Source organism: Vicia villosa, linkage group LG4, assembly GCF_029867415.1.
Source record: "Vicia villosa cultivar HV-30 ecotype Madison, WI linkage group LG4, Vvil1.0, whole genome shotgun sequence".
Lineage (NCBI taxonomy): Eukaryota > Viridiplantae > Streptophyta > Magnoliopsida > Fabales > Fabaceae > Vicia > Vicia villosa.
The window spans coordinates 114,593,340-114,606,901 of NC_081183.1; the positions used below are offsets into that span (position 1 = coordinate 114,593,340).

Sequence of the window (13,562 nt, forward strand, 5' to 3'; positions counted from 1 at the left end):
GTGGCAAATGTTTCATTCATATTTTCTTTCATTTGCATGTCATCTAATATTTTTTGTCTCATTCGCATTAGCAAAATGTATCTTGAACCTTGAAATTATTGACAAGTATCATGACACTTTAGCAAAAGAACGCTTCTTACAAACATTGCCATTGCCATCACCATCGTTAACCTTTAACTTGTAGCGCGACTCACCATATTTCAAACTTCGATCCAAATTTTCATACAATCTCTTGTATAATATGCAATCATTAGGGAATGCGTGTATTTTAATATACTATAACCCATTGGAAACAATATCTTCTTGGCCTTATGACAATGATCGGGCAAATTATTATCTTGTGGTAGCTTTCGTTTCACCAAATCAAGCAATTCTATGAAACTTTTAACCGACCACCCACTTTTTTCCTTAAGATTAAAAAAATATAACAACACAGACCATCGTGAACCCCTTATATAAATACACATCTTTATCAAAACATAAAGTATCATAAATACGAGCTTTCATATAAGATGATTGATTATCCAATATCATGGTTCATATCTTCTAGTCGATCATTGATATCTTCATCAACTTCATCCATTTGTGACATCGCATTTTGATTTTTATCCACTTCTCCATGCCACGTCCATGTTGTATAATTTTAACACATTTCATCACAACATATGTGATATAATATTTCTCCTATTGACAATTTTTTTATATTCCCGCAATTAACACAAGGACAATAAAAGACACCATTATTGCCAACAAGTTTTTGTTCGACAATTTCAAATAATTCAATAACTCTTTTTTCATACACCGGACCTAATCTATCAACTTTTATCCAACTACGATCCATAACAAATTATGAAATTTATATCGAAAGACTAATGTGAATGTCGCACTAATTCTACACACACAACATACTAACATGGTTATATGCATATGCATAACAAAGAACAACGAACAATGAACACTGAAATGTAAAGAATCGTACTTTGAATAGGAGGAAAAGACCAAGAAATGATATATTCGTTCTCATAAGTGAATGTAGATGGTGAAAATTTTACTATCGATGTCGTCTCGTTCGCTAGGGCACCCTTGTGTGTTATGAACGAAATAAAGAACATGTTATGTTTTAATTTTGTAGGAAAGCATTTCACTATAGTTGCAAACAACAACTGTAGTGAAATATGAAACATATAACCACGGCTTATTGAAACACTTGTAGTTATTATACTTTCAAATTTTATATAACAATAAATGTTGAGGGACACGCGCTTATTTTATTGAAAAAATGGAAAATGTTGATTATGGAATTCAAAGCTTGTTACCCAAATTCTATGATCACTGTTGTTATTAGAAATTGTGATGAAAAGTTTTTGCTAAAATAAAATAAAATCATGGACATTTTTTTTAATAAGCAATTGATTATAAGATATCGCACTAGGGGTGCAACCCTTACATCGAAGAAACACTAAATTGTTTTGATACAAAGTAAAGGAAACTTGTACCAATCATAGAAATTTATCCTACTAGGGAGCTCCTTGTTGCTAGCCCATCTCCAAGAGAAAAACATAATGTTTGATATCACCTCTTCAAAGCTAAAAGTTCCATCTTCAAACACCACATTATTCCTCATAATCCAAATGCACCAAATTAATGCTATCCAAGTAGAATTTAGGACGACTTTAATGTTGGTGTTTTTCACCTTTTGTTGGATACTCCCAAAACTCTTGAACTCCTCTAAAGAAAGCTTCAAATCATTCCCCAACCACATGTAAATTTTAACCCAAACCGCCTTTGTAGCTTGGCAATGGAAAAAAATATGTTCCAACGTTTCCGGATGGTTTGAACAAAAAACGCAATCAACGGAAGAACGAATAGACACACCTCTATTGACGAGTAAGTCTTTTAGAGGTAACCTATTGATGAAAAATCTCCAAGCAAAAATCTTGATCTTTTCCGGAATGTTGATCTTCCAAATGACTTCCAACAACTTAGTGGTTGTGATTGGCCAAGCTAGCTCCTTTGCATTTGAGACCAAATGCGACACACTAGAAACCGAGAAAATTCCGTCGGAAGATAACTTCCAATGAAAATCATCCGGAGCCATCAAGTCCGGCACCTTCCCTAGAAGAACCATTTTCAAGTCCCTAAGCTCCTCACCAACAATCAAATCCGAAGCGGAGGTGATGGTGGAAGGATCCATCGGATCCGAAGAGTTCAACACATCCGCCCCAAAAATGTCTTCTAATTTCCAAGTGATCTCTCCTTGATTAGAAGAGTAAATATCACTCACCGAACAAAGTTTATTGGTAGTTCTAGCAAACAAAAGCGGAAAAGTGGCTCTAAGCGTATGATCACCCACCCAACAACTATACCAAAAAAGTATGTTGTTTCCTTGCTTAAACTCACACTTAACCCATTCATTAAATCCTTGATCCAAATCGTCCTCTTTGAAGTCATTAAGAACAATGTCTCTCCACCAACGGGAATCATCCCCATTTAAAAGATCCTTGCTTGAAGCCAACACCTTACTCTTAGGATTGTGGTATCTCAAAAGTAAGAATTTACTCCAAATTGCATTATCTTCCTTTAAAATTCTCCACTTCCATTTAAGAAGAATTAAAAATGAAATATTACACTACGGTTGACAAAATGGTCGCAGTAAAATAGTGTTACCGAAAGTATATGTCGTAGTAGTGTAAGAGCAAAGTCCCCATAAACTTGATATATTACCAATGATTTAAAAATCAGACCGAAGGTCGAACCAATAAAACTCTCTATTTAAATTTTAATTGATACAACCGGTTAAATCTACGGTCGAACTGTTTATTAAATAAATTTATAATATGAAACTAAATTTCATAGATATAAGACACAATCTTACATTGACAATTTAATTAAATAAGTGTGGTGAAAGCTTGGGTATTGCTTATTAAAAAAAAACACTTTAATCATTACAAACTTAATGCAACAAGATTGATGACACATGATAACACAACTTAATTGTATGTTTAATGTCAACCTTCATTTAAGAGCAATTTGAACAAAGTAATAATTACAATAAAAATAAGTTAAACTAACTCAAACCAAAATAAAAATAATAAAATATAATACTTAAAATAAAGATCAAATAATTAAAAATACCTAAATTAAATATTAAATATGATAGAATCACCAAAAAAATAAATAATATAATATACTTAATTGAACAATTGTATGTGAATTTGTCATTTACAAAACCAGCTCCAATTTTAGACGATTTAATTTAGTTTTTATTTTATTTGTTTTGACCCATTAACATTTTGAAAGGTTGATCAGTCAAAATCAGCTCTGATTCCCGATCCAACCAGTTGAACGGGTCAGTTTGATTCGATTTTTTAAACATTGCATGATACAAAAATTGTTAATAGTTAGCCGAATTTATATTTAACATTTTGAAAAAAACACACTTCCAAGACTCATTCTTTTCAAATATTTAACAATATAAATACAAATACTTTGGAATTCATCCCTAATAAATAATAAAAGAAGACTCTTCTGGATGCGGCGATTTTCCGAAGGAGTAGATTCTTGTATTATAAAATACCACATAAGCAACAAAGTAGTGCACAATATAATGTTTGGACTTTTGTATCCAACCACATGTGTTATTTGGCCGACATTTTAACTTGTTTCGATCAATTCTATGGGACAACCTTTGAATCCTTCTCCCACTTTTTTCTTCTTCTTTTCTCAACATAGAAACAAGAAACAAATCCCAAAGAAACAAAATATAGCTAGAAATTATATTTATAACACCTATATGTAGGTGTGCACATATATAGATAATATAAGCTTAAATTTAAATTTATGAACCATTCCAAGAGAAGCTCCTAATGAGTCAAAGATGAAGTCAAGTGAGCACAAAAGTGAAACAATGTTGTTTGTTCTTGGAGGGATAGTAGTTGTCATCATAATATTGATTCTTTGTTGGATTGTATTTAGAAAGCGTATTAAAGGATCAGAAAAACCAGTTCCAATTGAAGGTAGTAGTTTGAAAAAAACACCATTTACAATTTTTTTAGTTTCTTTAATTTTACAGATATATTCTAATCTTATATAAATTCTGTAATTGATTTGTGTTTGGTTTTTGGGAAAATAGCTGAGCCTACAGCTGCTACGAAGACGATATTTCCATCGGTACAACACTCATCAGGTAATTTATTGATTTAGTCTAAAATTTGCTCGATACTTCTAAAAAAAGTTGTGTCTATGTTTCTGGTGGTGTATGTCTTTGTAAGATCGATACTTCTGTAAAAAGTTGTGTCTGTGTTTCTGATGGTGCACGTCTTTCGTAGAAAATTGCAATCAACCTAGCGTTTATAATTTTCACTTCATTCTCTAAGACATGTTCATATATATTCCATAGGGTCCATGGAGTTATATAGTATGAGCCTTAGGTCAATTAGCTACTTTGACTACTACACTTTGAGAAAGGCAACCAATAATTTTTTTCATGGTAATCTTCTTGGAAGTGGTGGATTTGGGCCTGTCTATCAGGTAATGTATATTGAATATCAATAACCTATGTTTCATAAGTAATGTTTGTTGATTAACATGATGAAATACTATACTACTACAACATGTTAATATTCTTTTGATAGGGAAAGTTGGAAGATGGAAGAATGATTGCTGTTAAGGCACTGGCTCTTAACAAATCTCAACAGGGAGAAAGAGAATTTTTGGCAGAAGTGAAATTGATCACAAGTATGCAACACAAAAATTTGGTTCGTCTTCTCGGAAGTTGCATAGACGGACCTCAAAGACTACTTGTTTACGAATACATGAAAAATCGAAGTTTAGACCTCTTCGTATATGGTGTGTATCCCTTCTTTAATTTTAATAAAGACTTTAAGTATACTTATTTGATTCAGAGTTTATACTCCGACGATAATATTTATTTATATTTATACTTTAATATAAATAAATTGTTGATATTTATAAATCATTAATTTAAAGAGAAAAGAAATCAAATTTTGGATTTTAGACTCATCGTTTATAATACCCGTTTAATATAGGAAACAATGATCAATTTTTGAACTGGAGCACTAGGTTTCAAATTATACTCGGAGTAGCGCGGGGATTACAATATCTTCACGAAGATTCACACTTAAGAATCGTTCATCGTGATATCAAAGCAAGCAATATTCTTCTGGACGATAAATTTTTGCCCAGAATCGGAGATTTTGGACTAGCAAGGTTTTTCCCAGACGATCAAGCTTATCTTAGCACGCAATTCGCAGGAACATTGTATGTTTTTTTTTTATCGAAACAAAAGTTACGATTATTGTAGCTTAATTTTCGGTTAATCTTTGGTTTTTTTCTCTTTTTTAATTGATATAGAGGCTATACAGCTCCTGAATATGCTATTAGAGGGGAATTATCAGTAAAAGCTGATACCTATAGTTTTGGAGTTCTTCTTCTTGAGATTATATGTTGCAGAAAAAACACAGATCATACTTTACCACCAGAAATGCAGTATCTTCCAGAATATGTAAGTTCTATATGAGTCCGTAATCGAAACAACGGTTCTTCGTTCTTCGTTGTAACTAGTATTTTCTTAGTTTTATTAAGAATCTACGTTGGAGCACATGCATGTTACGTACTAAGTACATGCATGTGCAACATAAGATGGATTTAAAGTGAGTTTTCATGATGCAGGCATGGAAATTATACGAAAAATCAAGTTTATTGGATCTTGTTGATCCAAAGCTGAAACAAGATGGATTTGTAGAAAAAGATGTTCTGCAAGCAACTCATGTGGCACTCTTATGCCTTCAACCTCACGCACATTTGAGACCACCAATGTCAGAAATTGTGGCATTGTTGACATTCAAAATTGAAATGGTTACCACGCCGATGAGGCCGGCGTTTCTTGATCGAAGGCCGAGGAAGGATGAAGATAACCATTCTTTTGAAGCATCATTTGTCAAAGAATCATGATGTCAAAGAAGGGAAATAGTATATATTTTATTTGATTTTGGTGTGTATATATATATGGTGTATGAATGATCTCATAACGAATTTGTCTACATTTAAATTTTAAACCATAAATATTACGATATTATTCTACTATGGTTTTAAATTTAGAAATATGTATTTAATGAGATATAATTTGAAAATGAGATGATACATGAAAACAATATTTATCATAAAAATAAATGTTGTAAAATTACAATAAATCAAACACACATTTGGTTGAATATTGTCATATATGCACATTTTAAATCTAACATCTTTGAAGGGAGTTTGGAATAAATTGAAGAGTCATTATTTCAAAGACTTTTATGAACAAATTATTCGCAAAATATCGATTTGATGCGAAGGTTGTTGACAAATATAAGTTAATTATACTGATGTGCTCACTATCAAATTCTTACGACCACTTGGTGACCAGTCAGACCTACGAAAAAGATGGATGATGTAACAACTGCTACACTCTTGTGTCATTCTCAATGGAGAGAATATACATGAAGGAACTTAATTCGTAGCCCTCGAATTAGGGGGGTATAGTCTTAGATCCCATTCATTGGTATTGTTTTTGCAGGTGTGGTGAGAAGCTCCTCAGAGAAGATGACCAGAGCTGTACAACTCCGGTGACCAGACGACTGTACAGCTCCGGTGGCCAGACAACTTCCCTTTTGACAGTGATGGCGTGGCACGTTTAGGAGTTTTGGTTGGTTCATGTTCTGGGCCCAGTCAACGTTGTGGATAATGGACCAGCACGTGTGGCAATTCCTTGACATACTATTGGCTAGTCAACACGATCCATACTCTCTCTCGAGTCCTTGTGGTGTCATCAAATTTTCTCTTTTTTAACATCCTTGTTTGTCTCCCAGATCCAGCGCTTCATCCCTATGCAGGGATACCATACGCCTCGCATCTCCACCGTCAGGCTCCCTAATGATCAGATCTGAAGGCCAGGAAATATTGTCCCATGGTGCACCCTCAAGGCCTCAATGTACAGGATTGGTGCCAGTTTTTTTTTATATTTTTTATTTACTTTATTATTTAATTATTTAGATTAAATGTTAATTAATTATGTTTAATTTAATTGATTTATTTAATTAGGGTTAGGATGATAAAATTAGGATTAGGCTAGTAACTAGGGTTTAGGATTATTTCCAAATTATTCGATTATTTCGATTTAATTTATTTAATCAGTTTTAACTGTTAAAAATCACAAAAACCCTATAGAAGTTTATCAAGGTATTAGGGTTTGCACAATCCCATTAGCCATTGGCCCAAGTATTAGGATTAGGATTTCCTAACCAACTTAGGTTTTTTTAGCCAAACAATCTTAGGTTTACAATTAGGATTTAATCTAAAGTTTTATTTATTCAGGGTTTTATTAATTAAGTTAATTAGAATAAAATTAATATTAAAATTTATTTATTATTCACTTCGATTAAATTAATTGATCGCGATGGGTAATAATCAATTATTTAATTAATTAAATAATAAATTCAAATAAGGTTTATTTTGCTAAAGGGTTTTAACCGATTCTATTGGTTACGATGATTAGCATATTTTTTTATCAATTCGTTATTATTTTTAATCAAATCTATTGATTACGAGGAGTAACGATTAATTAATAATCTAATTTAAAATACACCTATTTGCTAATAGTGATAATCGAATATATCAATTAGAATAATTAGCAATCCTTTATTAAATTTGTTAATTATGGTGATTAAACCTATTAATCATCGCGATTAATAGAATATATTAAAATCAGGGTTGTATGCCATTCAAAACACATCTCTTTCACAAAACTACGGATTTTCAAAACTGCGATAAGGTAATTCAAAATACCTTGCAAGCTACGGATTTTCAAAACTACGATAAGGTAATTCAAAATACCTTCAAACAACCTCATATTAATTCTAAGACGTACAACCCTGCCCGAACTACGTTGACTCTGATCTTCCCTAAGGAGGTACGTTGGGACTTGGATAACCAAGGCGAGTCCCCTTCCCCAAAATTCTAATTAGGTTCGAATTTTTCCGTTCACCCTATTTATTTCCTTAGCTATAAACCCTAACACTTTTACCCACAAACCTTTGCCTTAAATCTAAAAGCTTAGGAAAGGGTTAATGGTGCCTAACACCTTCCCTCGACCCGAATATAACAACTTACCCGGAATTCTCTATAACTTCGTAGGGTTTCCTATTCGCCCTGTTAGAATAGGTGGCGACTCTAAAATCTATAACTTTTAGGGCAGGTTGCTACACATATGATTATTAAAGTCATTTGATCAAGGAAAATCAAGAAAATTAATCAAAGATAAAAAAAAGTCAACAAAAGTCAAAATTAGAGTTAAGTTATTTTGACCTCATTTTGGGAACTTCAAATTTCACCAACAAACTCAAAAATCTCCCGACATGAAAGTTGTAGATTTTTATCAAACAAACAACTTTGTCACTTATAGTATTTCTTCAAAAAATGATTAATTTGAGAGATATTGGATCAAGAAGTTTATGTTCAAAAACTTAGCGAAATTTTAAGTGTTTTAACATGGGTTCAAGTTCCTTTGAGACCAAAACCATATTTTTAATCACTTGTTTTCTTTTATTTTTTAATTTTTTAACCAATTTCAATAATTTATTTAAAATAGTAAATCAAATCTTTTTTACTTCAAATTTTGTACACTACTAAAAAATGGTATCTATTTTTATAATATAATTAAAAAACCCAAAAATATTGTTTATTTTATCATTAAAAAAATTAAATCAGAACAAGTCCTTTTTTATGTTTAAAAACTTAAAAATCATTTCTCTTTTAATGTTTTCACCAAATAAATTATCAATATTTATGTGTGAATTTTTTAGGGTTAGGTCAAGGTTCCTTTGATTGTACCATGTACCCTTAGACCAATTCTCTTTTAAAATTTGGTATTTTAATCATTAAAAATCAATTAGGTTTAGGTGTAAATTCAAAACCATAAATTTCAAAACCGTAATTCAAAACTTCTTGATCTTTGCTCCCCCATGTTAATATGACTTGTTGCTTTGATCTCTTCATTTTTGTTTATGTACATATGCTTGTTGATTTTCATCCTTGTATCTTTGTACTTGTCATCCATTGTATTATCATTGTATATACTTTGTTTACTAACGTACATGCATGATATATATATATATATATATATATATATATATATATATATATATATATATATATATATATATATATCCATCCATCATCCATCATATTCATTCATACATGAAATGATCCAAAGGTCTTAAACATCTTATATCCATTATCATTTGAGTCTACATTGATCTCTTTGTTGTACCCACTTGTTTGTATTTGACACATGTTATCACATACACACTTGAGGTATTCATTGATTGATTACTTAAATTTGTTGTTGAAAAATCCAAAGGAATGGGAATGGTATTGACTAAAATTGTCAAGGTACTCAATCTCTTTTCCAATCTCTTTTAATTTTGTGCTTTGTATTGTTAAAGCTTTGCACATGTTTTGAAAATGGTTTTGTATTGTTAAAGCTCAATCTTTTGTAAAACCAACCATTGGTTTTGTATTGTTAAAGCTCAACCTACCCTTTCTTTAAAACCTTGGTGCTAAGAGGAGAATTATTCTCGGTGAAACTACTCTTAGACCATTGACCTTGTATTGATAAAGCTTGGTCCTTTTTCATTTAAAACTTGTTAAGTATTGTTAAATCTTAACCTTTTAAAACTTGTTAAGTATTGTTAAAGCTTAACACTTTAAGAAACCCGCTGAGTATTGTTAAAGCTCAACACCCAAAAATATTTTGGCCACTTGGCCCTTTTATTTTCCTTTTAAGAGGAACTACAAAAGCTCTGACTTCCCTATTTTTAAAGGGGTATGTAGGCCTAAGATACGATGTCTTATCGAGCTCACTTTTTAAATTTTTTTTCTCATCTCCCCACTCTATTTAAACAAAAAAATCACAAAAGCATTTTCAAAGTTACAGTAACAATAATAATAATATTTTCAAAGAGGTTCCTATGGTATACCATAGATGTGAGGGGTGCTTAAAACCTTCCCCTTGCATAACAAACCCCCCGTACCCAAATCTCTGATAATTTTATTAGTTTTGATTTTAAAAACTTCTGTGGGTTTTATTCGCTCTTTCTCCCATTTTCTTTGGAAACAATATAGCGCGGTGGCGACTCTGTTTTAAAACAAATGTGCTAAGTCTATTCAATGGCTTTAGTCTCACAAATTTCACCGCAACACTAATGTATAAATCGGATAACTTACACTTGTGATAGTTAACTCCCAAACTGGCTACTAGTTTGAATCCCCTTAAAATAGCTTTGAATATCCACATGTTCTTCCAATTCCCTTATCTAATCAATAAAGTATCGTCTGTGAATTATAAAATATAGAAGGAGCTCCTATCATTCACTTTAAAACCAATAAACTCTCCTAAAACAGAAGCCTTATTAACCAAGCCTGTGAGACTTTCAGTTACTAGAACAAAGAAGTGAGACAAAGGATCTCCCTGCCTAAGACCTCTCCTGACCTCGAAGTCCTTAGTAGGACTCCCATTCCTTAATATGGACATAAAGCTAGTGAAAACGCAAGCTTCCATCCATAACTCCCTGAACCCCATCTTCTTCATCACAAACCTTAAGAAATTCGCGTTAACCTTGTCATAAGCTTTCTTGAAGTAAACCTTAAAGAACAAACAATCTTTCTTGGTTCTAGTAGATAAGTCGATTGCTTTATTAGCAACAGGCACACCATCAAGTAATTGTCTGCCAGGGGCTAAAGTTGTTTAGAAAGAAGAAATTAAGGACCTAGAATAAGTTTCAATTTGTGCACAAGAAGCTTCGATGTAATCTTGTAATACTCTCCATCAAACAGATTGGTCTGAAATCATCAAGCCTTTGAGGATTTGGGACCTTTGGTATGAGTGTTAGAAAGGAAGAAGAAATAGATTTGTTAAGCCTAGCTTTGGAATGGAAATCCTTCGCAAAACATATAATATCTTCCTTCAGGAAACTCCAACACTTTTTAAAGAATAGGAAATAGAAACTGTCGGGCCTGTGACTTTTAGAACTATCGCAATTCTAAATCGCAACCTTAATCTCACTCTCCAAAAATGACTTTTCCAAAAAAAATCTGTCATCAAGAGACAAACTCCTATAATCAATGCCTTCCAATTAAGGTATGGAGAAATTAGACTCACTGAATTGCTTGCAAATCTCCTTCTTCACATCTTTGATAGAATTCAAAACCCCTTTACTAGACTCAAAAGACCCGATGAATTTTCTCATGTTCCTCATTTTCATAACAGAATGAAAATACATGCTATTACAATCACCATCTCTCACCCAGCTCACTCCAGATTTCTGAATAAGAAGCTCTCTTTTAAGGTCAGTTTGTTCTAAACAGAGCTTAGCTCTTTACTACGACTAGTAACCAGATCTTCGACCTCCTCCTTCTTCCAAACTGTTAATAGATCGTCGATGGCATTTACCTCATCCACTCCTCCTCCACCTCCAAATCAATCCGGCCAAAAAATTCTTTATTCCACTTCTTAAGACTACTCCTAATCATCTTAAATATTTCTTTCAAAAAAAATCTCTCCTTCCTTCCATTCTAAATGATCCCACTCCTTTTCAACAAATTTGATGAAGTTCCTGTCTTTGAACCAACCATCAATTACTTTGAAGTGCTTAGGGCCCCCAATTCAAGTTGTTGAACTTTAACCAGATAGAACAGTGATATGAGATGTCTTTTGTAACACCCTAATTTTTACTCGGCAAATATTATAAAAATCATGGTATAAAATTTCCAACAAAACATGGGATGCTACACTTTCTACTTAAAACAACGACAATCAATCACATATAAATCAGATACATAACACATAATTTTCAAATGAACTGATAACAACCTGTTTAGACTTTAAAATAAAACAACTTTCATCACTACGCAGCAGATTCATAAATTCAATGGAAAATACCAAAATATCTTGTCCAACTCAAAACAACTTTAAATCAAGAGCTCTTTAATGGAAACAATTTAAAAATTCAACAACATAATAAAAACCAACAATCAAAGAAACATGCGTTCATCCCCCTGAGTGTTACGTATCAGAGCGACCAACACCTGACTCAAACTAATGAAGGTAAGCAGCCTTCACTCTGGATTACTTGCACGTTACCAGCGTAGGGATAACATTCAAACAGAAGGGGTGAGATATTGAACCATATAATTGAGTTTATGATAAATAATATAATAGATTTAGATCATATAAAACCACCACTTCACAGTATCAACATCACAATTCACTTCGCTTCACATCATTACATCCAAAAAGCAGTTCAAGTCACAATTCAAGTCACGACACTTCACATCAAATCATACTTATGCATTATAAAATGTGACACTAACTATGCACATGTATGTGGTACCAACAAGGTTTCAACCCGCATTGCTAAATTGCCAATTAATAGAGGCATCAATAAGGCCTAAGGCTTCATCAAAGTTTTCCAGTCCAGACTGTCGCAAAGTATGCAAATGTATGTGACTCGATAAATGCGGCATTACATACTCAACAATAACAAATCTCATCGCAAGGCATAGACTTATATCACTGTTATTACCAATAAATATAGGTAACTCATCATCACAATATTTCCTGCTACTTCACATTATCCATAAAATAATAGCATTGCATCATCATAGATATATCACAAAGAAAAATAGCAGCATAATAAAGTATTAATCCCATAATTTCCTGTAGTCCACTGACTGATTCTTCTGCTAATTTTTTCTGTTGTTGTTTTACTATTACTAGCCTCCCTCATTGTTGTTTCAACAATTATACTACTAATCTCTAATATTTTTATATATATTCCTACTACTGTTAATTATACATCGTCTCTACTATGAATATTTTCTACTCTGTTATTAAAAACTTATTGTTGTGAAAAACGATACCAATAACAAAGTATAATAGGGAATTAGGGAACAGAAGAAGAACACAATAATTGGTTATAACTGCTATTCTTTCACTTTCTCTTAAAACAAGATTACAAGTTTACAAGAATAACAAATAACCTCTCTCACCCTAAATTAGGATTTGCAGCTTAGCAATGATGAGAGACTAGTATGCTATTTATAATAAAACCTAACATACTAACTAATGGGCTTTTTCCACAAGGCCCATTACACAAGTCAACTTAATAAACAAGCTAACTTAACAAATTAGGGTTTAAACACTAAAACCTAATTTAACATGCTAACAACCCTAGCATCTTCGACACAAGCATGTGAACAACCTTCGACTTCATGCTTAACCCTGTCGAACCAAGAAGCTACCCTTCGGCCATACTAGAGTTCGATCCAAAATCTCACAAATCTCCACCTTGGATCTAACTCTACAACATCAAGGGAACAAACTAGCTTTCTTCATGCAGCTTTATCAACTGCATACAGTGGAAAAACTTGCAACTCGGCAATGTCTTGGTGATCATATCAGCAGCATTGTCTTCAGTCGAAACCTTCAGCACTTGGACTTCTCC

The 13,562-nt window shown here is 32.5% G+C and overlaps 3 protein-coding genes across 3 annotated transcripts; 1 reads left to right on the plus strand and 2 right to left on the minus strand.

Annotated features, from left to right (window-relative positions):
- Positions 1-1,459: 1,459 nt before the first annotated feature.
- Positions 1,460-2,194, minus strand: LOC131597705 (uncharacterized). The gene has a single exon (XM_058870383.1). It carries the CDS (start codon positions 2,192-2,194, stop codon positions 1,460-1,462), a length of 735 nt encoding a protein of 244 aa, XP_058726366.1.
- Positions 2,195-3,877: 1,683 nt separating this feature from the next.
- Positions 3,878-6,020, plus strand: LOC131597706 (putative serine/threonine-protein kinase). The gene is made up of 7 exons (XM_058870384.1): positions 3,878-4,016; positions 4,133-4,186; positions 4,400-4,530; positions 4,635-4,848; positions 5,049-5,280; positions 5,374-5,524; positions 5,692-6,020. The coding sequence occupies exons 1-7, from the start codon at positions 3,878-3,880 to the stop codon at positions 5,971-5,973; spliced, it is 1,203 nt and encodes a 400-aa protein (XP_058726367.1). The 3' UTR covers positions 5,974-6,020.
- A 4,379-nt stretch (positions 6,021-10,399) lies between these two features.
- Positions 10,400-11,315, minus strand: LOC131597708 (uncharacterized). Its single transcript, XM_058870385.1, has 2 exons — positions 11,219-11,315; positions 10,400-10,794 (listed from the first exon to the last, which is right to left on the minus strand). Exons 1-2 carry the CDS (start codon positions 11,313-11,315, stop codon positions 10,400-10,402), a joined length of 492 nt encoding a protein of 163 aa, XP_058726368.1.
- Positions 11,316-13,562: the final 2,247 nt, after the last annotated feature.

Coding starts and splice junctions, on each gene's coding strand:
- LOC131597705 (XM_058870383.1), bottom strand. CDS start 2,194: ATGGATCCTTCCACCATCACCTCCGCTTCGGATTTGATTGTTGGTGAG.
- LOC131597706 (XM_058870384.1), top strand. CDS start 3,878: ATGAAGTCAAGTGAGCACAAAAGTGAAACAATGTTGTTTGTTCTTGGA. Junction 4,187..4,399: donor ATCGGTACAACACTCATCAG/GTAATTTATTGA, acceptor TATATTCCATAG/GGTCCATGGAGTTATATAGT. Junction 5,281..5,373: donor ACGCAATTCGCAGGAACATT/GTATGTTTTTTT, acceptor TAATTGATATAG/AGGCTATACAGCTCCTGAAT.
- LOC131597708 (XM_058870385.1), bottom strand. CDS start 11,315: ATGAGGAACATGAGAAAATTCATCGGGTCTTTTGAGTCTAGTAAAGGG. Junction 10,795..11,218: donor GGAGATTTGCAAGCAATTCA/GTGAGTCTAATT, acceptor AAACAACTTTAG/CCCCTGGCAGACAATTACTT.